Genomic DNA, 22,469 nt, shown 5'->3' on the forward strand with positions numbered 1-22,469 from the left:
ACCGCCGTGGCCGCTGCGAAGATCCACGTGCATATGCGCTTGGACTGACGCAGACCTCCCTTCCGTCAGGGCTGGATTCGACGCTGTAGGCGTTCTGTCTAATGCAAATGAGCGGAGTGGAATGTATTCCTCCTAGTAAAGTATTTGCTATTATATATAATAAACTACATCCAGCTTGCACGAAAAACACATTTCGCGGACACCATATAATCGCCTTCAACACGGCGACGAGGGGACTGAAAATAAGCTGATCCCAAAATTAGGTCACCCAGGTGGCACGCCAGAGGAATGCCCAACTTGGGCAAAGGTCTGGCAAACATAAGGGCCCATCTTTGGCGCAGTTAGGTTTTTGCACCATGGCACTCATCAGTGCCAAAGTATGGTGCCTAACTATAGCCTTAGTTGGGCGATCCTAGGGCATGCCAAAGTTCGGCTCTTCTCTGGTACGCCAGAGGAGTGCCAAAGTTGGTGCCGTGCACACTTGAGCCATAACTGCCATAGTAAATCTTAATCTGGGAATTCGGGGCATGCCAAGGTTCGGCGTTTCTCCGGTCCGCCAGACAAGCGCCAAAGTTGGTTCCATACTTGATCCATAACTGCCATAGTAAATCCTAATCTGGGAATTTGGATCATGCCATGGTTTGGCGTTCCTCTGGTCCGCCAGAGGAGCGCCAAAGCTGGTGCCATACTTCAGCCATAACTGCCAGAGCGACGCCTAATTTCGGTGTCTGGGACGTGCCAAAGTTTGGCTTTTCTCTGGTCCGCCACAGGAGTGCCGAAGTAGTGCCATACAAGAGCCATAACTGCCAGAGTAACGCCTAATTTGGGTATTTTGGACATGCCCAAGTTTGGCTTTTCTCTGGTACGCCACAGGAGTGCCAACGTAGTGCAATATTTGAGCCATAACTGCCAGGGCAACGCCCAATTTGGGTATTTCGGACATGCCAAAGTTTGGCGTTGCTCTGGCCCGCCAGAGGAGCGCCAAAGTTGGTGCCATACTTGAGCCATAACTGCCATAGTAAATCCTAATCTGGGAATTTGGGGCACGCCAAGGTTTAGCGTTTATCTGGCCCGCCAGAGGAGCGCCAAAGTTGGTGCCATAATTCAGCCATAACTGCCACAGCAACACCCTAATTTGGGTATTTCGGACACGCCAAAGTTTGGCGTTTCTCTGGTACGCCACAGGAGTGCCGAAGTGTGCCGTACTTGAGCCATAACTACCAAAGCAACGCCTAATTTCGGTATTTCGGCCACGCCGAGTTTGGCTTTCCTCGGGTGCGCCACAGTTCTGCCAAAGTATGTGACAGACTTGAGCCATAACTGCCGCAGTAAATCTTAATTTGGCGATTCGGGGGTTGCCGAAGCTTGGCTCTTCTCTGGCTACCCACTGAAGTGCCAAATAAGTGCCAAAAGTGGTGTTCGAGGCGAGGTTTAGGCCGCACGTCCTGAGGTTTCCTGTCTCGTGACGACGTCCAATCCCCGAAGTGAAGAACCCAGGGGTTCAGTGGAGGTGGGAGACTTGGTAACGTAACGAACGGTTTAATTACATGGTAGCGATACAGTCGTCAAATACGAGAGAACAACGGAGCAGCCTCGCGCTCCGCCTTATATAGGGTCCGTTTCTCCCTCACTCCTTGCCAGGGCAGCCAGTGCGATGCAGCAACCCGCCGTCAAGTGCGATGCAGCAAAAGTTCTCCGCAGTTAGGCCATGCCTCTCTCCCTTTCCCGAGCGCACCAACCACCACGCACACACACACGTCCCGCTAACGTCACGGGCGCGTTGAGACTTGTTGCCGCAGGCCCCGACAAGCGGGCGACGGTCCCGGACTCGTCTTGACTCGTTTCCGCAGCGTTGAAACTCGGAAGAAGGTCGCCGAAGGTTCCATTCTTAACAGCCCCTCCGGGGCCAGGGAAACCTCGAATGGCCGGTGATACTATCGCTGGCCTGAAGAGGTGGGGTTTGGAGTAGGCCTTGAGAAGATGCTGCAAGCACTAAGCAAACTCCCAAACCTCTCACAACGGAGGCATCAGCGGAAACGTCCCCCACAACACCACGCCACACCGCAGTTAAACGCTCGGAATCCGCCAGAGACCCGCCAGACTGGATTACGGATTACCAAAATTTGCCAAAACAATGCAATTTAAAACCTTAGGGCAATTTCGGGTATCGAGACCCGCCGTCGACAAAGCAAAACTCATTTTTCCAAAGAGGTCACTATGAACAAAATACAAAAAGACAAAAACTCTTCGCAATTTGTGAGGTCATTTTGGGGTTTTAACGAAGTGCCCCCACTTAGATCCTCATTCCCGTGGATGACGAAAACCTCTGAGATCATCCCTACTCTTTTTGGTGATATCAGAAAAATCTGCTCAACCCATCGGCATTGCTGTTAAATTTGCCTTTCCTCTTTCTTGCGCTGAAGTCATAGTGATCGATTTTCACGTGATTTCTAGACGTGAAAATGCGGTCCTTATAGCGCCGATAAAACAATCCGCCTTTTTCATGCCCCGTCACATTGGTCTTAGCAATCTCCTGAGCAGTACCGCGAAACCCTGACACACTAGGGTCGCTCTTCTGCTCGACTGTCAAAGACGCTCTGTCTACTCGTAACAGAGAACCAAAGTTACGTGACGTCGGAGCTACGAGAGATCCTTTGGGAGGCACTCACTTGATCGAATGACGTTTTAGCGAACGCCCACGTTTCATCGAATGACACTTTAGCGAATAGTCGGACGCCGCGAAGCGGCGTTTTCGGGTGGGCCAAGTGAGTTCATATTTTTGTAATGAGTTGCCGGAGACTGTCGCCGCGAAGCGGCGTAAAGCGCAGCGCGACGGATGGGTTAACGCGCGCCCCCGTTATTCGCTAAAACGACCATTCGCTCAAATGTCGCCGTTCGCTAAAATGTCATTCGCTCTTGTGATATGGACCCAGATCCTTTAATGATCCCGTATTCCTCCGCCTTTTTCGCCGGCGCGTTGGGACGGCGTACGCTTTCTAGTGCTACGAGGTCGGACTGTTCTACAACCCGGACCCCCTCATTCCGTTTCTCTGTCTCCAACTCTGGGAGTGCTTGCTCCCCGTCACCTGCCTTTCGCTCTGGATCACTCGTCAACAAAGGGGCGAGCTGACGCGATTTGGACCTCGTACACGACTGAACTAGTCCTTCTCCTAGCTGTTGACCCCTTTCGCGCAGCAGGCAATCTGACCGGTTAGAAAACAAATAGGGATACTCCAACGGGACTGTTTGCGAGACAGCCGCCTCTGTCACTAGCTCTCCGAACGGGCCAGTTATCCTTACTCTCGCCATAGGCAGACAGACACTGTGCTTCTCGAGCAGTTGCTTGATCCAAACTACCTTTCCAGTAAAGTCGGATGTCGTCACATACGACGGATGAACAACGTCCATCGTCGCTGCACTGTCCCGAAGCACCCTGCACGGCTTTCCGTTTACCTGGAGCTCGTGAAGATAAGGACGAAGAAGCTCCAGGTCCCTGTCACTACCGCTCACGTACGAGAACACAACCCGCGGTTTGTTACACCTGGCCGCTGTGTGTCCCGGCTCCTGACAGGTGTAGCACAGGAACGGCTTCCTTGCCTCGAACTGCCCTTTTTGGCTTTTTCGTGCCTCGTCTCCGTTCGAGGGATCTCCGCTCTTTTCTGGGACCTTTTGTCCTGTTTCTGGCTTCTCGGGCCTTTTTTCTCGCGAGCCGTTTCCCTGTTGGAAGGGCTTGCGCTGATCGCTCCGGCCGGGTTCGCTTTCCTCTCCGCTCAGCTTTCTACGCGTCGCGTACTCTTCGGCTAGCTCAGCGGCCCTTTCGACAGAGTCGACTCCCACCCTATCCTGCACCCAGAGCTTGACTGACTGCGGAATGCTACAAAAGAACTGTTCGAGGCACACACACTCGACTACTTTGTCTCGGCTTTCGTACACTTCCTCGCTCTTCAACCATTCTATCAAGTTGGTTTTAAGCCCGTACGCGAATTCCGAGTAGCCCTCGCTGCTCTTTTTGGATGCGTTTCTAAACCTTTGACGGAATGCCTCGGCAGAAAGGCGATACCGCTTCAAAAGGCTCGACTTCACCTTGTCGTAGTCGTCCGCGTCTCTAGTACTAAGGCGCGCGACAACCTCTGCAGCCTCACAGGGCAACAACGTCAAAAGCCGTTGCGGCCACGTTTCTGGGGCGAAGCTCAACTTCTCACATGTCCTCTCAAAGTTAACTAAGAATAGGCCCACGTCTTCCCCAACTTTAAACGGCTGCAGGAGCTTCTTCATTTGATACGACTCGGCCTCACTTGCTCGTACCGGAGCCCCAACTCTACTGTTCTGCGAGTTTAATCGCTGTTGTTCAATTTCGAGCTCTAGCTTTTTTAGCGCTCGTTCCTCTGCCGCTACAGCCTGCGCTCGTTCCTCTCTCGCTGCAGCCTGCGCTCGTTCCTCTCTCGCTGCAGCCTCACTTTTAGCGTTCTGAAGTAATTCCCACGCAATTTTAATTTCCTCTGCTTCCGCGCTCTCTGAAATTGCTTTACTGATCTCAGATTTCTTCATCTTTTGCTCCACCTCCACACCCAATTCTTCACATAAACAGAGTAAATCTGTTCTCAGTAACCTCATTAGATCCATGATCGTTGCTCTTTAGCTTTGGCTTTGCTATAAAACTTGTCGCGAGGTTGTACAAAAACCTAGCGCACAAGTCAAACACTAAGGATTCCCAGCAGTTCAAAATTAATTACCCATAATCTGAAGCCTGGCGAATCTCAAAGCAAAGTCCAAACGCTCACCCACAGATGTAGCACGATGTCGCATGGTCCGATCCCAACTGCTGCCAACCAGTTGTTCGAGGCGGGGTTTAGGCCGCACGTCCTGAGGTTTCCTGTCTCGTGACGACGTCCAATCCCCGAAGTGAAGAACCCAGGGGTTCAGTGGAGGTGGGAGACTTGGTAACGTAACGAACGGTTTAATTACGTGGTAGCGATACAGTCGTCAAATACGAGAGAACAACGGAGCAGCCTCGCGCTCCGCCTTATATAGGGTCCGTTTCTCCCTCACTCCTTGCCAGGGCAGCCAGTGCGATGCAGCAACCCGCCGTCAAGTGCGATGCAGCAAAAGTTCTCCGCAGTTAGGCCATGCCTCTCTCCCTTTCCCGAGCGCACCAACCGCCACGCACACACACACGTCCCGCTAACGTCACGGGCGCGTTGAGACTTGTTGCCGCAGGCCCCGACAAGCGGGCGACGGTCCCGGACTCGTCTTGACTCGTTTCCGCAGCGTTGAAACTCGGAAGAAGGTCGCCGAAGGTTCCATTCTTAACAGTGGCAAAGAAAGCCGAGATGCCTGGCCAAGTTTAGAATAGCTTTGGTGTGTCACAGAAGTGCTCTTTCAGGCCTCCCAGAAGAGAATGAAATTAAATAAGCGTTGGAAACACGATGGTAAGATGTCATCACCTCCGTTCCAAAGCCGCACGGCAATACTTTGCAGTATCGTGCCAGTGCCGGCCGAAAGTCGGTTCCAATATCGCTCAAATGTCAAGTTTTGCACCACCGTTTGATATCCGGCAGGTATTGCCGTACAGCTGTTTTGCCCTGGTCTAGCGTTCGCGTAATATTGTGCGAATACTCTACGATGCGTCTGCTCCGTATTGGCCGGACGTAGTGCAAGTATTTGTATGTTGCATATCATTTGTTGCATATCCAATCACATATACGGACAAACAAATTTTTTCGATCGCTCCCACAAGTTCATTAAACCATCATCATTACACACACTGTATTCTCGACATATTTATAAAGGTCGCACTTCTCTGTAAAACGAAAAGCAAATTATAAAATAGAATTAACACTGTCCCCATGCCAAGCAAAACTCATCACACAAAAAACCGCGGAGATTGAAAGGAAAGCAGGACTACTATCAAAAGCATGCTTGCAGTGTACTTACTAGTAAAAAAAGCGATATCATATAATCCTTGATAGATGCACAATCCAACTCAGGCACCCCACAAACACATTCGAGAAAGAAGGTTACGCACATTCAACTGACGTTTTGTCGTCGGCGAAGATCACTTTTTGACGAAGCGTGTCCAACAAGCACATCACAAAAATTCCACGAACTCCGGTGAAAAAAATAGCTATTACCGAAAAATTGTTATGGACGTATTCTGGCCGTTTACGACGAAAAAACAGGGCCGCGTCTGCAACGCACGAAAGCAACAGAACACCGAAGAGCGCAGTTCGAAAGCCGGACGTACGTGGCCCGTCTATTTCTATAACTAGGCAAACGGCGAAAACAACAGCCCTTGAGATCCCATCAGCGTGACAGAGAAAGTCACGTGACAAATTTTCGTCCAAACGTTTTTGTCCTACGCGTCCCACGTAGAGAGGTCACGCCGGGTCACGCGTTTCGCTCCACCCTTTTGATTTGCTTAAAGGGCAACTCCGTACATAACTAAACTGTAGTGACACAAAATACGACCCCAGCCAAAATATTACGTCCGTGGGACGCCGCATTCTCAACTAATGACGATAATAAAAATGCAACCCGTCGCGAGCCGCTGCTCCTTAGCGGGAGGCCACGGGCTTTCCGATCGCTAAAGCAACATTGGGCCGTGACGTCAGTATCGTTCTCTTTTTTTCCTCCGGTGCGGGCGTTGCGCGGAGTGCGCTCCTTTGAGCCGCTACCATCGCTACTTCGGCTTGTGATTGGCGTGTTTAGCCGTTGCTTTTATCTGTAGCCCGTGTAGCTTCGGTATAGCCTTTTGTTAATTTGCTTTGTGAGGACTCCAAGACTCGTTTTAGCGAGCAACTCGGTGCGCCCAAGACTGCCCAGCTGTTCTGCGAAATATGCCGTGTGCAACTTGTAGCGCTGTGGGCTTCTCAAAAAACCCGCTGCGCAACCCGGAGGTGCTTTTTCACAAGTTTCCAACGGACCGGAAATTGGAGAAGGTGTGAATGAACGCTGTCCGACGAGTGGACTTTGGACTTCGTCTTTTACGCGCCCGAGGGGAAAAAAAAGAAGGAAGAAACAGACGTCACCTCAGCACAGGTGTGTTCGGGCGCCGCGGTCCGTGCCGGAGAGCCTCAAAGCTTCGTGTCTGGGACTGACCCGCAGCGCGAAAGCGAGAGGCCCCCAGTACTGCACGTCACCGGCAGCGCGGCGTTGAGCAACACCGCTCCTTCCACGGAGCCCCGATGACAATTTACGCCTAGCGACAAGTACGGAAGACTGCACACACGGCGACAGCCGCCGAGTACGGCACCGAACGAGTGCACTTGTTTTCCAGTCGCTAGCTTTTGGGTATAAGCACTAGCTTTTGGGTATAAGCACTAACTCTTGCTACATATGCTGGATAACTACCACGTTGCAGAATGAAAACAAAATCAACTTACCTCCTATCTTTAGACAGCTAGCGCAACAGAGGTAGGTGCCGCTCGGCCTGCGTACTCGTTGAACGAGAACGATCCTGACGTCACGTTCACATAGCGGCTGATTTTCAGTGTTGCCGGGGCCTCGAGCGGCTAGTTTCGGTTTTGTTGGCCGCGCCCCAAACAAAACTTTGAGGCGTCGATATCTTTAAAACTACGCACAATAACGAGAAAAAAATTACACCTTGTAATTCGGGGACGCTGACTGCACTAGAAAAAGTCATAATCCCAAAGTCGAAAGTATGGACCGGAGTTGCCGCACACGAAGACACAAAAGCAGGTGGGGAGGATTTGCAAAAGGCGAGGTGACCTTGTCGCCTTGCCTAGTCTGTCAGCGTTCGGCTTCCATTGTGGGCCTCAGAAAGATAATCCCCTTTCTTGAGAGCGAAATGGAAGGGGTGCTTATGTTTTGCGGGCTTGTCGCCATCCGATAGGCCTCAAATATTTGTCTCTCGACTCGCTCCCAGTGGCCTACAACAACTCCCTATTAGGGAGTTGTAGTAGATCGTTTTCCTCCTCCGCTACGGTATCTCAGAAGAAAACGCCGCAGCTGCGCATGCGCGCCTCCAGCCTTCTCTGCATAGTTCAAGGTCTTCTGGCGGATTACGGAGCGCTATCCGGGTGCTTAGCGGGCTGCGGAAACGGTCTACTACAATTCCCTATTTTCTCCCGTGAATGACGGTCGGGTGCTTAGAATCCGAAGCAGCACTTTCGGCGTCCATTTGATGTTCTCGGAGTCGGTTGTTAAGACATCGCCCCGTTTGCCCGATGTACCTGTCCCCGGAGGACGGGGTTAACGCGTACACTTCCCCCGCTTCCTCTCCTTCCCCCAAGACTTCCCTTCCCGGTACTCCCACGGAGCGGGCGGGCTTTGAGCTTGAAGCCGAAAATAAAAGTTGTTAAAGTTGAAAGATTGTCCTGTCTGTATCGTCCCTTTTGTGTCTCCGCTTTCAAAATGTTTAAAAAGTACCAACACGCTAAAATAGTACAAGTTCCGGGATTTCATTTTCATTCCCCAAGTGTGATGCGCGAGCCGCGCCACAGAGCCCCAGTTGTTTCCGCTCTTTGTTATCGCTAGGATTTCACAGTGCTCAATTACAATGCAAGACACGCGCAGAGCCACGCTCGCTTTTGCAATGTGCCGCCTAATAATATCTCTTGTGGAGACGTGCCACATCAGTCTCGCGCAGTGCTAGCTCTATGGCAGCACTTTCTGTAAAGGCGGATTCACATCGGGGATGTAAGCAGTCGCGCGATCCGACTAAATCGTATAGCAAAAAAGTAATTAGATGGTCAATCTGGCGTGCGCGATGAGCGAGTCCAACGTTTTCGTTGGCGAGTTGCTTTTAAAAAACTCTCGCTCCAAACGCCGTTGATTGGCTCGGCCTCTCCGCGACTAGAGCGCATCGCAAAAGGTCGGGTCAGCAAGCGACTGCTCAAATCCCGTCGCTTTTTGCCCGCGGTGGTCGCTTTTGCAATGAAAGTTATCGCTCGACTAGATCGCATCACCAGTGTGAACGCGCCTTAATGTCGAACCAGTCTCACGGCGCGTCCCGATATTGGCGTGTGTACCTACGCGCGAGTTCAACATCCGGCACAATTTGCGTTTGCAAAACCTGGTCCAACCGCGTCAAAATATTCAGCCAACCTTTGGACTGGAGAAATCAAGAGACACCCAAAATAAGATAAAGTTCCCAGCCGAATAAAACTTGATTTCTATTTAATTAAGATTACGACCACCCGCGTACATCAAATACCTCATCACCCGAACTCCAAGGCAGTAAGCCTAGTTCTGGCACTTGTTTTGGCAACTTTGGCCCGTAGCTGCGAGATGACAGTCGAACTATAGGGAAGCGAGGCCTAACTTTGGCACTCGTTTGGCGACTTGGGCCCAAAGATGCCAGATTTCAACCGAACTACATGGTAGTAAGCCTCTGGCACATCTGTGGCGATTTTGGCCCGAATGTGCCAGATGACAGCCGAACTATCAAAAAGTGAAGCCTAAGTTTGGCATTAGTTTGTCCATTTTGGCCCAAAAATGCCAAAGATCTGCCGAACTACCGTGCAGTAAGCTTAAATCTGGCATTTGTTAGGCGATTTAGGCTCAAAAATGCCAGATGACAGCCGAAGTACCAGGCAGTGAAGCCTAAGTTTGGTACTTGTTTGGCGAATTATTGCCAAAATACCCAGACTGTTGCCAAGGGAGGTCAGGCTCGGCTCTACTTTTGCTTCTTCGGGCTTTTTAATGCCCTAAACTCCCAGACGCGAGCCAAGTTTTGGCCTAGAATTCGGTGCTGCCTGGGAACTTAGATGCCCAGTTATTATCGGAATAACGGCGACTCCAACTTCTGAATAGAGGAGAGTTTTAATCTCCCATCTTTACTTCAACGTTTCTTCTCACTGCAATAAGCGAAGTAGACAAACAAATCGTTAACTGGCTTATAGGGTGTGGTTCCTTTTCGTTTTTTTTTTGGTTATTTTTAAACATGGAAAGTTCGGTACTGGGAAACTCGCTTGGCTCCAGAGACGTTACGCTCCATCTTAGTCGTGTCATCCGGAACAAGACTCAAGAGTGGTGATCTAGCCGGTTTGAAAAAGAAAAAAAAAAAAAGAAAAAAAAGAAAACAAAATGTAGCGCGTAAGCACGAAGGCTCTGTCGCGCACGAAAGAGCCCGGGGCAAAAGCGTCACGTAGGTAATTCTCCCGGGGGATTGAATGAATGGCCCCAAAAGCACTCGTGTTCGGGTGTGTGTCTACACGCAAGACCACGCGTGTGTGACGGATGATAAAAACGCGGAAGCTAGCGAAACACACGCATACAAAACATGCACGAGAAAGGCACAGCGATCGGAAGGAAGGAACGAAACGAGTGCATAGAAAAATCCTGGACACAATATGCATGTTTTCCGCGAAATAATGTGCGCGTAAAAAAGAACAGCGCTATAAAAATATATAAAGAAATAGGGAAAGAGGCGAAAATTCAATATTTCGGCACGTCTGTGCACGCTTGTGACTTCGTACTCTACACACGGGCGTTTGGTGCCCGGAAGGAAACAAAAATAGCAGTTCACACGGAAAGAATAAAAACACAGAAAATGGCAATATCAACTTTTCTTTTTAATTGGGGGGTTACAAGACATAAAAGAGCGGTATGCCGAACAAGGACCGGCATCCTTCTGCTGTTTGCGACGTGTAAGTACGTTCCTGCAGGAGTGTAACCCCGGGTGTAAATTGTGTGGGGCGTCCATATGCAGAGGCGTCGGAACTATTCGGGAGATAGGGCGGGGGAAGATTTTACTGCCCCCCTTCCCCCCCCCCCCCCCCCCCCCACTCGCCCCCTTCTTTGTTGCAACGCTACTGTAGATGTGCGTACATTTTGCATTCTGCAAGGAATCTGCATACGATACCATTTACCTCCAACGTATCGGGAGATGCTGCGACGATGTACCCTGACCGGCGAAATAAGCCCCATAGCTTGGGGAAGCCAAAGCCAATTGTTCTTACAGTTATAGGATAACAAAACCGAACAATGACCTCGGCCGCTCATAACAACTGTCCGAGAGGAAGTTATCTGGTAAACACGAAAGGCACGTCTTCATGACTCGCGAGCAGAAGTCCCGCAGAGGCCATGGCCCATGGGACAGAGTGACAGGCAAACGGTTCAGACACACAATTTTCGGACAAGAGTCTACCAAGCTCGATTTCGCTAATTTCTCGAATACCAGTGAAAAATCCCACCAATCAAGCAGTGGCTGGTTTTCGTGGACACGGACACGACCGCCTAGACAAAGTGCAGCCTATAATATCCGGGCGTGAGCATACGCTACGTTGTAAAATGCACGTGCCGAATCTTGCGCAAACGACCAAGTTGACTCCCTGTGACAGACTTTGCTCGAAGACACTATAAGAATACACCTCGCTGGGGATTATATATCACGTTTTGTGTACGGGTACTGATCGCTAACGGCCAGTACGAGTCAGGTCAAATGTTGGATCGGTGCTGCATAATGCCCGCCAGTGAAATCATGTAGACGATTGTGTTTTTTTACCTTATGAAAAATAACGTACGTGAGCTACGTGTCCCTCTTAAAGCAAATAAAAACAACACTAAAATCAGTCCTTCGCTAGAAAATAATAGGCGCATTACCACTAACGCTGCATTACCAGTAACGTGTTACGTGTAAGCGTGCGATTCACGCTGCGCTCATTTCGTTTAGTTCATCTGTACCCACAAGGGAAAATGGGAGGGGCGGAGAAGTGTCGCCTATTCTCGCCAAGATGAACGATGTTTCGTGAAGTCCGAACTGCAGGGGGCAATCTCACCGGGCCACGAGGGCCCCCTCTGGGATCGGCCGCTCGCTCGGTCTTCTCGACCTCAACACCGCACATGCGCCAACGCCTCGAACCTCAACTTGCGAGCTGAAAAACGGAGTAACTGCCGGCTAGCTCAAGCTAGCTTCCAATAGGCACAAGGTGAAGTCACACAACCAATAAGGCCACTGTTCACAAACTCTGCGAACAGACACGAAAAACTCTGCGAAAAAAAAATAAACATCTTTCTGGGGATTTGCGCCGCGCAGGAGTTTCTGTAGCAACGTGGCGCGGACGCTGTGGTGTGGATTTATAGATGTCACGTCACAGCGTCCGGGCAAGTTGCCATATAAACTGCCGGGCGCTCGTTTCCATCGCTAATGCGTGCCTTGCTTTACCCGTGCTTGATGGTTGCTGCATACTCTTTATATCGTTTCGTAGCTTAAGACATCTCGTATAGTTTGCAGCTTGTTTTCCGAGGGCGACATCGAAGAGTTGCTGAAGGTCTACGTGTTGAGGTGATTGTCGTAAAAATTGACACCGTCCCTTTTGCTTTAAGTCCTTGCTTCATTATGGTAACGACCCCGCGCCCTAATAAGGATGAGGGAATATTCTGCCACATTCAGGACACATGCCGATTATTTTGAGAGGACTAATTTACAAAGTTCTCATTAACTGTCTGAAACGAAGTTGGCAAGCAAAAATACGTACCGCTCGAATATGAGCAAGCATCGCTGGAGGAGCTTAGTTCCTCCAGCGGTGGGATAGCTTGAGTTTAATTTTTGCGCCGTTAAAAGGGAGGCGCGTGAAAATTATTATAGTGTTAGCTAGATGTGGAATAAATAATAACGTAATATCATAGAAATGCGCGCCTCTTCTAATGACTAGATCGTCTCCGGCCAGGCGTGCGTTAGCTCGTTTTTTTTATAGTTATTTAACACCGTTAAAAAAATCATATTTATTTCAGTATGCCCCCACGGGCGTAATAAAAAAAACGATATATATATATATATATATATATATATATATATATATATATATATATATATATATATATATATATATATATATATATATATATATATATATATTACATACATTACCTACGTACTTTTGAAACTACGTAATCAGTGGTTTGCTTTTGCTCCCTTGATTCGCCCCACCGTTCTACGCTATAACTTACAACCGAATTTTAGATTTTAATAATTGTTTTTCACTTTCTTGCGTATGCGGCATTACTCGACTTATGATTCTAATTTTGTTTTCTCTTTTTTGGGGAATACAAAACGCAGTTTTTAGTCTCGCCAAGTAAAAAAAACACACACAAGGAACCATGTTTCGTATTATATTTTGTGTGTTAAAACTTCCACGAATTTTCGAGGAAAGGCCAGCTGGCGCTTATAAAGATTATGAAAATGGTAGACATCTGGACTATACACAGAACAGCTTTATGTCCTTAACTTTGTTTTATGTGTAACTACTTCTGATTGCTTCAGAGATGAGTGATGCTAAAGCTAAATCATATATTTTCATTGCAGGATTGCGCGTGGAAAACATGATAAATGACGCATCGTTCTTCCACGAACTAGAGAACGTGACCGTCACGCCGCAGTAGCATGCTCTGTGAATGTCGCGACATCTAGCGGGGTTGTTGTCTTTAGTTTACCTGATTTCTTGTGTAACAGGTGGAACTCGTCACCAACTTGGTGTGCCGAACGCGAGTTTGACAAGAGAAATTGCCCTAAACAAACTGCGATGCGTGGTTGCGTGTAACATTTAATAAAATAAAGACAATTTATTGCGCAATCACACTGTTTCATAAGGCCCAACCTCGGAGAGATTGAGTAAAAGTGCAGCCCTGTGATGGGTAATAATGACTAAAAATAAATTAGACGGCCCAAAAAAAGAAAAGATTAATGGGGTGTTGAAGGGGCTGCCACAAAAACGGAGTGTTGGCAGACTTTATTTATATCACGCGTAAAGCTCACAGAGCCTTTCTCGTAAATGTGTTCCATCGCGGTTCCAACTTCGTGGGCTGTAAGAAGCGATGTTTGACGCCACTGTTGTCCGGGAAGAACTCGCACAGGTATTGTGGAGCGCTCCCGTCTCTCAGCAGCTCTCCCGCCACAGATCTTCGCGCCATCATCAGAAATGAGGTAGGTCACATTGCCCCTCCTTCGCCGGCCCCACTTCCTTTGCCGACCCCACTCGCCCCACAACAACCCACCTACATGGAGATTGCTAGCCAGTGGGCACCCCCAGCACTAGCTGCCACTTAAACCCATTACTAATTTCCCCAGTTGCAGCGCTTTCCGCTACCAACTATGAACGCCTAAAGGCTGAACTCCATGGAGCGAATTATCCGACGAATAACTGACGAACGCCGCCCGACAGCACGCTCGCTTTGCGCGCGACATACCAGCCACTGTGGTGATTCTACGCGCAGAGGAGAAGCCGCCGGGCAAAATTCGTCGATTTTTCTCAGCATATCCGCATGCCGGACTCCAGATAACCGCCCGGTGTGCTATTAGTGCGGTATTTTAGGGCACGTGGCTCGCTTTGGTCGATATCGTCGAGCTGATGAAAATGCATTGTCGCAAAGTAGAGCAAGCGATGCCAAACCAGACAGCTCCTAATACTCTCAAACCTTGCCGAAAATCTATTACATGAGCAGGAACTACAGCAATGAATATGCACGCCCACGCTCACCTTCAAGCTTCCCAATATCACGCTCACCATCAACACTACCGTCGACCTCGTTCTGTATCACCGATGGTCCCCGGACCCCACGATCATCTTTTCGTTTGAAAACCTGACATCTGCAGTTTCAGGAGGTAAAGCTGCCATTTCCCGACACATCAAAAACCCATCTTATTCCCGTTATCATTAATTTACTGAACTTATGAGCACTGATGCTGCTGTATTTAAGATGCACAACGATGAGTGCAAGATGCTGAAGAAGGTCAAAACACCTTTACGACACAACTTGCTTCGCAACGCCGCAGATGACACGACCTCTGCTTCTGCACTTTGCACATCTGGCGTTGAGATTCAGGACCGCCACTACGTGGTTGAACTCGTCATTCTTGAACAATGTAGGCTATGTACGATATTATTCTTGGCTGCGACTTTTTGAAAACATCAGAGGCTATTATAGACTGAAACTTTTCAACTGTTCAGCACTACAGACGCTTCCGCCTCCCACAATTACTGCGAAAGAGACGTTAAACTCTGAGCATTCGACGACATTCAACTATTGTTCCGCACAACATTTGTATTCGAAGCGCAAATACCTTCACCCATTTCAGGGCGTCCTTCTAGAACCTCGCCATGAGGCACTGTTACGCAAAGGCATAATTTTGCCTTAAAAGCTTACAACGTTTCGTTCTAAAAAAAGTGAAAGCCGTTTACAACTCCCTGTAACAACGAATTAGAGCGCAGCTCTTGAGGAGGAGGAGGGAAGGGTACTGGGGGGTGAAGTGACCTGGGGGGGGGTCACGTGACCTTGGGGAGTCACGTGACCATGCCGATGATGTCATCAGTGACGTCACTGATGACGTCATCAGTGATGATGACGATGCGGACTCCGATGACGTCATCAGCGATGATGACGATGACGATGCGGATGTCGGTGACATCAGTGACGCCACTGATGACGTCATCTGTGATGATGACGATGACGATGCGGATGCCCGCCCGAAGTCACGTGACACCCCCAGGTCACGTGACCCCCGCCGAGGTCACGTGACCTCCCCGATGACGTCACCGGCATCCGCATTGTCATCGTCATCATCACTGATGACGTCATGTGACGTCACTGTTGACCTCACCGGCATCCGCATCGTCATCGTCATCATCACTGATGACGATGCGGATGCTCCCCCGAAGTCACGTGACACCCCCAGGTCACGTGACCCCCGCCGAGGTCACGTGACCTCCCCGATGACGTCATCGTCACTGATGACGTCACCGGAATCCGCATCGTCATCGTCATCATCACTGGTGACGTCATCAGTGACGTCACTGATGACCTCACCGGCATCCGCATCGTCATCGTCATCATCACTAATGACGTCATCAGTGACGTCACTGATGACGTCATCAGTGATGATGACGATGACGATAGGGATGCCGGTGACGTCATCGATGACGTCATCGGGGAGGTCACGTGACCTCGGCGGGGGTCACGTGACCCTGGGGGTGGTCACGTGACCTGGGGGTGTCACGTGACTTCGGGGGGGGGGGGTCACGTGACCTCGGGGGGTCACGTGACTTCAGGGGGGTCACGTGACTTTGGGTGTCACGTGACCTTGGGATGACCTTGGGGGCCACGTGACCTCGGGATGACCTTGGTTACGCCAACGCCGACGCCGACGGCGACGGCGACGCCAACGGCGACGCCGACGCCGCTCAAGCCGGGAACGGGCCCCTAAGAGCTGCGCTCTAAAAAAGAAAAAAAACACACACACACATACATTAGCAGCACCAACACCACTGTGCAACCTGTCTTTCTTCCCAGAGGTTTTTCACTTGCTCTCGTTCATTCCTTTCTGGACGAACACATAGCTGCTATTGTTGAAGACCCTTCTCAAGCGTTGCACCAGTCACCTCTCACCGTACCTTCTCACGACCTAGGAAATACCATTAATGATTATTTGTCACTAACAGAAAACCAACCAAATCACTAGTTTAAACAAATTCCAACCAACATTTCATTCATCATCTTCCCGCCTAGGAGAAGCCGATCTTGGTGAACACCGCATTGCCAGAGAAAGCTCTGAAACGAAAAGACACCTACCTTACCGCGTTTCATTCAGTGAGCGCAAAGTCACACAAGAGCACGTAGACAACATGCTGTCCAAAGGCGTTTTTCGTCATTCTTCAAGTCCTTGGTCATCTCCGGTGGTGCAATTGTCAGAAAAAAGATAGTTCCTATCGCTTCTGCGGCATCTATCGTCGTCTGAATCAGCTCACCCGTAAGGACTTGTATCCTCTTCCTCGTATCGACGATCCCCTGGATTGTCTAGAAGGCTCCTCATACTTTTCGTCCCTCGACTTGCGATCAGGATATTGACAAATTCCAATGAGGAAAAAGACAATGAACAAACAGCATTTGCAGCACCAGAGGGTCTTTATGAATTTAATGTAATGGTCATTTGGTCTTTCGAATGCCCCCGCTACATTTGAGCGAATGATCGATGCAGTCCTCCGGGGCATGAAACGGTCAACCTGCTGATCTTATCTTGACGATATCACCCTTTTCCGTCACTTTTCAAGATCGCCTAAGTGGTGTCTCTAAAGTTTTGTCATGCCTCAGCAACGCAAAATTTCAATTAAAAATCCCCTGAAAAAAAAAATTCTTAAACAATTTGGATGGGACACGAGTGTAAAAAATAAATTTTACGCGACAAAAAAAATTGTGCAATATTGACAGCGAGAGATTTATTAGAAAATCTGCGCGCGAAGTCCATGACGTCATGAGTCATTCCGGAATGACCATCTTGGTCGTGAAGGCGAAGCCGATCCATCTCCTCCACGCGCCCGAAATGCCGAAAGAGAAAAAAAGTGGAAAGGAGGTGACTCCCGATCGTAAAGGGCTGTTTATACTCCGACGTTGAACGCAGTGAACGCAGCGTAGCGCAGAACGTGCGCCTTTCATTGGCCGGCAGTCAGGAACTCGATATCTGCGACCAATCAGTACCTGTGCGCTGGCCGGTACGCCGCGCCCGTCGACTTTACGTTGTAGTATAAACGTACCTTAAACACTCTAAAAAAAGCCCATGCGTCTCCTTTCCCGCACAACACTCGGACAGCCAATCACCGCCACCTAAGGAGACAGCTCAGCTAATGACGATGCCGAAACATATATTTAGACTAAAAAACGCAGTCTGAGTTGTGACATTAAGCAATGCAAGACGTCACGCTTGCATTGCTTAATGTCACAACTCAGACTGCGTTTTTTGGTCTAAACATATGTTTCGGCATTGTCATTCGCTGAGCTGCCTCCGTAAGTTGCGGTGATTGGCTCTCCGAGTGTTGTGCGGGAAAGTAGATGCACGGGCTTTGCTTAGAGTGAAAGTACCTTTAGCTAAGGGACCTTCATTTTCTGCGGCCAGTCAATTAACGATCTTCCGCGCGTGGCGTGTGCTTGCGACCCAAGAGCACGGGCTGATTCGCCGACAGCAAAGGGACCTATGCTTAAGGTACCTTCATGCTGACCGTCTGAATCGCGTCTCGCGCCGTCAGAATTGCTCTAAAAATGATTGTATTTTTCGCGTAAAATTAATTTTCTGACAGGCGTGTCCCAATAGACCGATCTCACCGGCTAGTTTGAGTACGCCACCACTATCGCCACGCATCGTGGGAACTGTAGTTTTTCTGCACGCGCGACAACTCCGTGTAAGGTCTGCGCGAGCAGAGCACGAGACGACACGAGCTATCTCTTGCACAGGCGCCTACCTCTTGCGAACTACAGTTATGGCGGCATCACGCATGCCTAGAACGCTTAGTGAGATCGGTCTATTGAACTGAAAAGAAAAACATCTTTTTCAGGGATTTTTTAACTACAAAGAAATTTACTTTTGCTGCTATATTAGTTGAAGGCTTTGGACAGGTTGTCACTGAAGCGGGAGTAAACCCGATCCCGAGAAACTCCGCGCAGTTCTCGAGTTTTCTCTTCCACACAGCAGAAAAGCCCTGCGAAGCTTCTTTGGTCTCGCATCATTGTTCTGTCGCTTTATTCAGAGGTCTTGCATTAACTACTTCAGACCGATGTCCCATTCAAATGTACCCCATCCTACGCAGCTGCATTCGCTTCTTTACAACAAGCACTTATAAGACCGCCTTTCTTGTATCGATTAGACCAGTCAGCTGCCACATCTATACATACGGGCGAAAGCGGTTCGGGAGCCGCCTTGTTCCAGCGGACGCTTTCAGATTCTGCGGATCAAATACACTAGTCGCACACTCACACGCGCCCGAGCAAATTATTTTACAACAGAGCAAGAATATCTTGCTGTTGTTTGAGATATTTCTAAATTTCGTCCATATCTTTACGGTCGCCAGCTTCACGTTGACAACGACCACGCGTTTTGCTGGCTTGCAACCATCAAAAACATGCCTGGCCGCCTTGCCGATAGATCCTCCGACTTCAGCAGTATGGTTTTACTGTCACGTATAAGTTTGAACCTAAACACAACGACACCGATAGACTCTCGATCACGCTGCCCCTTACCTCCGGCGAAGACTTCTGCGACAACACCTTCAAAAATACTACACAGTATGCAGTTATCGCCGCTCTCTCTGCTGACACATTTCTTTCCGCCCAACGCTCGGACAATTGGATACGACCAATTCTCGTGCACCTTAACGGGACTAAAAATCTACCATTCATCGATTCCTGCACAAGGCACGGCATTTTAAAATAATCGATGGCCATTCCTATCGTCACAACTAAATGCCCGACGGCCGGTGATGGTTTCAAGCTTCGTCCCGAAATTATTCGCTCCTTACACGACGACCCAACTACAGGCCACTTAGGACTCTTCAAGAGCTACGCCCGAGTTCTTCAACGCTTCTTTTGGCCCTGCATGTATTTCAGTGTTTGCAAATATCTAGGATTATGTCCACAGGGTCAACGGCGCAGGAGTCCATCATCCCTCCTTAGTGGTCTACGTTAACCGCTTACACCAGCCGAAGAACCTTTTGAGGTGATAGGTATTGACCTTTCTGGACCTCTTCCCGTGTCCATGACTGGGAATCGATGGATCATCGTTGCCATCGGCCATACGACTCGCTACGTGGAAACGGCTCTTCTCCAAGATTCGACCGCGCAAGCAAATGCACAGTTCATTTTGTATAACGTTGTTCTACGTCATGGAGCCCCTCCAGTCTTCATCAGCGACCGCGGACGTTCGTTTTTAACACGATCCGTGGAGGTTTTATAGAAGCCTGTAACGTCAGACATCGCATGGCCTCCCCGTACCTTCTGCAAAACAATTGCCTTACTGAGAGGTTCAATCACACTCTCCCGGACATGATTTCAGTGTATATTAATTCCCCAAACATAGATTGACCCGAAATCACACGTTTCGTGACGTACGCTTACAATACGGCCGTTCAGTCCACCACGGGATACTCTCCCTTTTATTTCGCCTATGGCCGAGACCCATGTTCTACCCTCGACACCGGTTTCACTTTTCCTAATGAGCATGACCAGGACACCTACATTTCTCAACTCGCCTCGCGCTCCGAAACATTTGGCAACTAGCCCGCGCTCGCACTTTGGAGCACTGACAAGCATTAAAAATTTCTTTACGATGCCCACCACAAGGACATCCGGTTCCTGCCGTATGACCTGGTTCTTATCTGTACGCTGCTCCGCCACGTTGAACCATGCTAGGAGTTCCTCGCCAAATACAACGTGCCATACCGAATTCTTCGGCAGACATCTCCCGTGAACTACATGGTTGACACGACCACTCCTTAGCATGATCGCAGAACCCAAGGCCCACGCATTGTGCACGTAAACCGTATTAAGACTTTTCCTACCCGGACATCTCTCACCTGTTCGCCACCGGCCAGGATGGCCTTCCTTCGCCTGTTGGGGGGGGGGGGGGGGGGGGGCGCATTGCAGTTCAAAGTACAAGCTTGCACTAGAAGTACTTTATACATGCGCTCGAAACGATGCGGACGCCCACGGTAAATGCATTCTAACTTATCGTCCGCTAAGCTTTGATGACTTCGATATCACGAACGATTCCCGATGACACTCGGCAACCCTTGTCTCATTGAACCGTGTGACAAGTTAGTGGCGCCCCCCTCCAGACCGCCCGTCTGCGGCCGCCAGGCTCGGCGGGCAACATTGTTCACCACACCAACAAACGCCGTTGAGCGCACGCGCTCCGGGCAGTCATCGTCCACCCTCACAACCAGGCTGCGTGTCGTCTCTCCTCGGCGGGTGCTTCGGCCCCCTTCGTCCACGTTCGAGAAAGATCGTGACACTTGCCGAGGGACTGGTGACTGGCAGTGCCTCCACCCACTTGGAGAAGGCGTCCACTACCACCAGGAAGTAGTGGCCCTTGACGGGTCCCGCATAGTCCACGTGCAAGAGGGACCACGGCCTCTGTGGGAACGGCCAGGGGGTGATCTCCACGTGGCGCGAGGCTCGCTGGTTCTCCTGGCAGACCTGGCAGCCTTGCACCTGGCGCACGATGTCCTGGTCCAAGCCAGGCCACCAAACGTGCGACCGTGCCACCATCTTGGTCTTTTCCACGCCAGGATGCCCCGCATGCAGCAACTGCAGCACCTTGGCCCGCAGACTTTGTGGAATCACCACCCTGGAACCCCACAGCAGGCAGCCCTGCTCCAAGCTCAGCTCGGCGGTCTTGTGGCTGTAAGCCTGGTGACGCAGCTCCTCCCCTCGGGCAACAGCCTTGACCACCTGGGACAGGACCGGGTCCCGGCTGGTCGCCTGCGCCACCGCAGTCCTGGTAAGCACCCCCGGGTAGGCCCGCTCCAGCAGGAAAACGTCAGCTGGCTCAGGAACGGCAGCAGGCACCTCCGGCAGGGGCAGGCGGCTCAGGGCGTCGGCAGGTCCCAGGTCCTTCCCAGGGCGGTAGACCAGCTTGTAACTGTAGGCCGCCAGCGTCAAGGCCCAGCGGACCACACGAGGCGAGGCTTGCACTGGAACTGCCTTGTCAGATCCCAGCAGCCCCAGCAGCGGCTTGTGGTCCATGACCGCCTCGAATCGCCGGCCCCACAGGTACTGATGGAAGCGCTGGACCCAGAAGATGAGCGCCAGGCCTTCCTTGTCGAGCTGGCTGTAGCGTTGCTCAGCCGCATGGAGACGACGAGAAGCAAACGCCACAGGGCGTTCCTGACCATCCTGAGCCCGGTGCGACAGGACGGCTCCTACCCCATACGGTGATGCATCCACGGTGAGGGCCACAGGCTTGGCCGGATCGAAGTGCACCAGCACTGGAGCCTTAACGACGAGCTCCATGCTGCGCTGGAAGGCCAAGTCCTGCTCCTTGTTCCAGGCCCACTGCTGACCGTCTCGAAGCAGGTGATGCAGCGGCTCCAGATGCGTCGAAAGGTTGGGCAGGAACCTCCTGTAGAAGTTGATGAGGCCGAGGTAGCTCTGAAGCTCCTTCTTGCTCTTGGGCTTCGGCGCCTTGAGCACGGCCTCGATCTTGCGGGTTGCCGGGGCCAGGCCAGCCTGGGAGATGATGTGTCCCAGGTACTCTACGCTGGGGGTCAGGAACACGCACTTGTCCAGCCTCAGCTTGAGACCGGCGTCCTGTAGTCGTGTCAGGACTTTGCGCAGGTTCTGCAGGTGGTCCCCGTCGTCGGTACCGGTAACCAGGATGTCGTCCAAGTACACCGCCACGTGCCTCATGCCCCTGAAGAGGTTGTCCATCTCCCTCTGGAAGATGGCTGGGGCTGAGGCCACGCCGAACGGTAGGCGCGTGTACTGGAAGAGTCCCATCGTTGTTGAAATGGTGACATACTTCCGGGCGGCATCCTGGAGCACCAGCTGCTGGTAGGCATCTCGAAGGTCGAGCTTGGAGAACTTCTGTCCCCCGGACAGAGCCGACCAGAGATCTTCTACCCGAGGCAGCGGGTACTTTTCGACGGTAGCGACGGGGTTGATGGTGACCTTGAAGTCCCCACAGATCCTGACGCGACCGTCTCGCTTGAGGACTGGAACGATCGGTGCAGCCCACTCGGAAGACTTGA

The 22,469-nt window shown here is 50.6% G+C and overlaps 1 protein-coding gene and 1 pseudogene across 1 annotated transcript in view; one reads left to right on the top strand and one right to left on the bottom strand.

Annotated features, from left to right (window-relative positions):
* Positions 1-2,338: 2,338 nt before the first annotated feature.
* Positions 2,339-4,368, bottom strand: LOC120839034 (annotated as a pseudogene).
* A 9,512-nt stretch (positions 4,369-13,880) lies between these two features.
* LOC115329154 overlaps positions 13,881-22,469 on the top strand; it is a 102,295-nt gene continuing 93,706 nt past the window's right edge. Inside the window, exon 1 of the mRNA XM_042290412.1 lies at positions 13,881-13,885. Coding sequence (XP_042146346.1) covers positions 13,881-13,885 — 5 coding nt within the window. The remainder of the gene's footprint in view (positions 13,886-22,469) is intronic.

Source organism: Ixodes scapularis, unplaced genomic scaffold, assembly GCF_016920785.2.
Source record: "Ixodes scapularis isolate PalLabHiFi unplaced genomic scaffold, ASM1692078v2 PGA_scaffold1__304_contigs__length_218370807, whole genome shotgun sequence".
NCBI lineage: Eukaryota > Metazoa > Arthropoda > Arachnida > Ixodida > Ixodidae > Ixodes > Ixodes scapularis.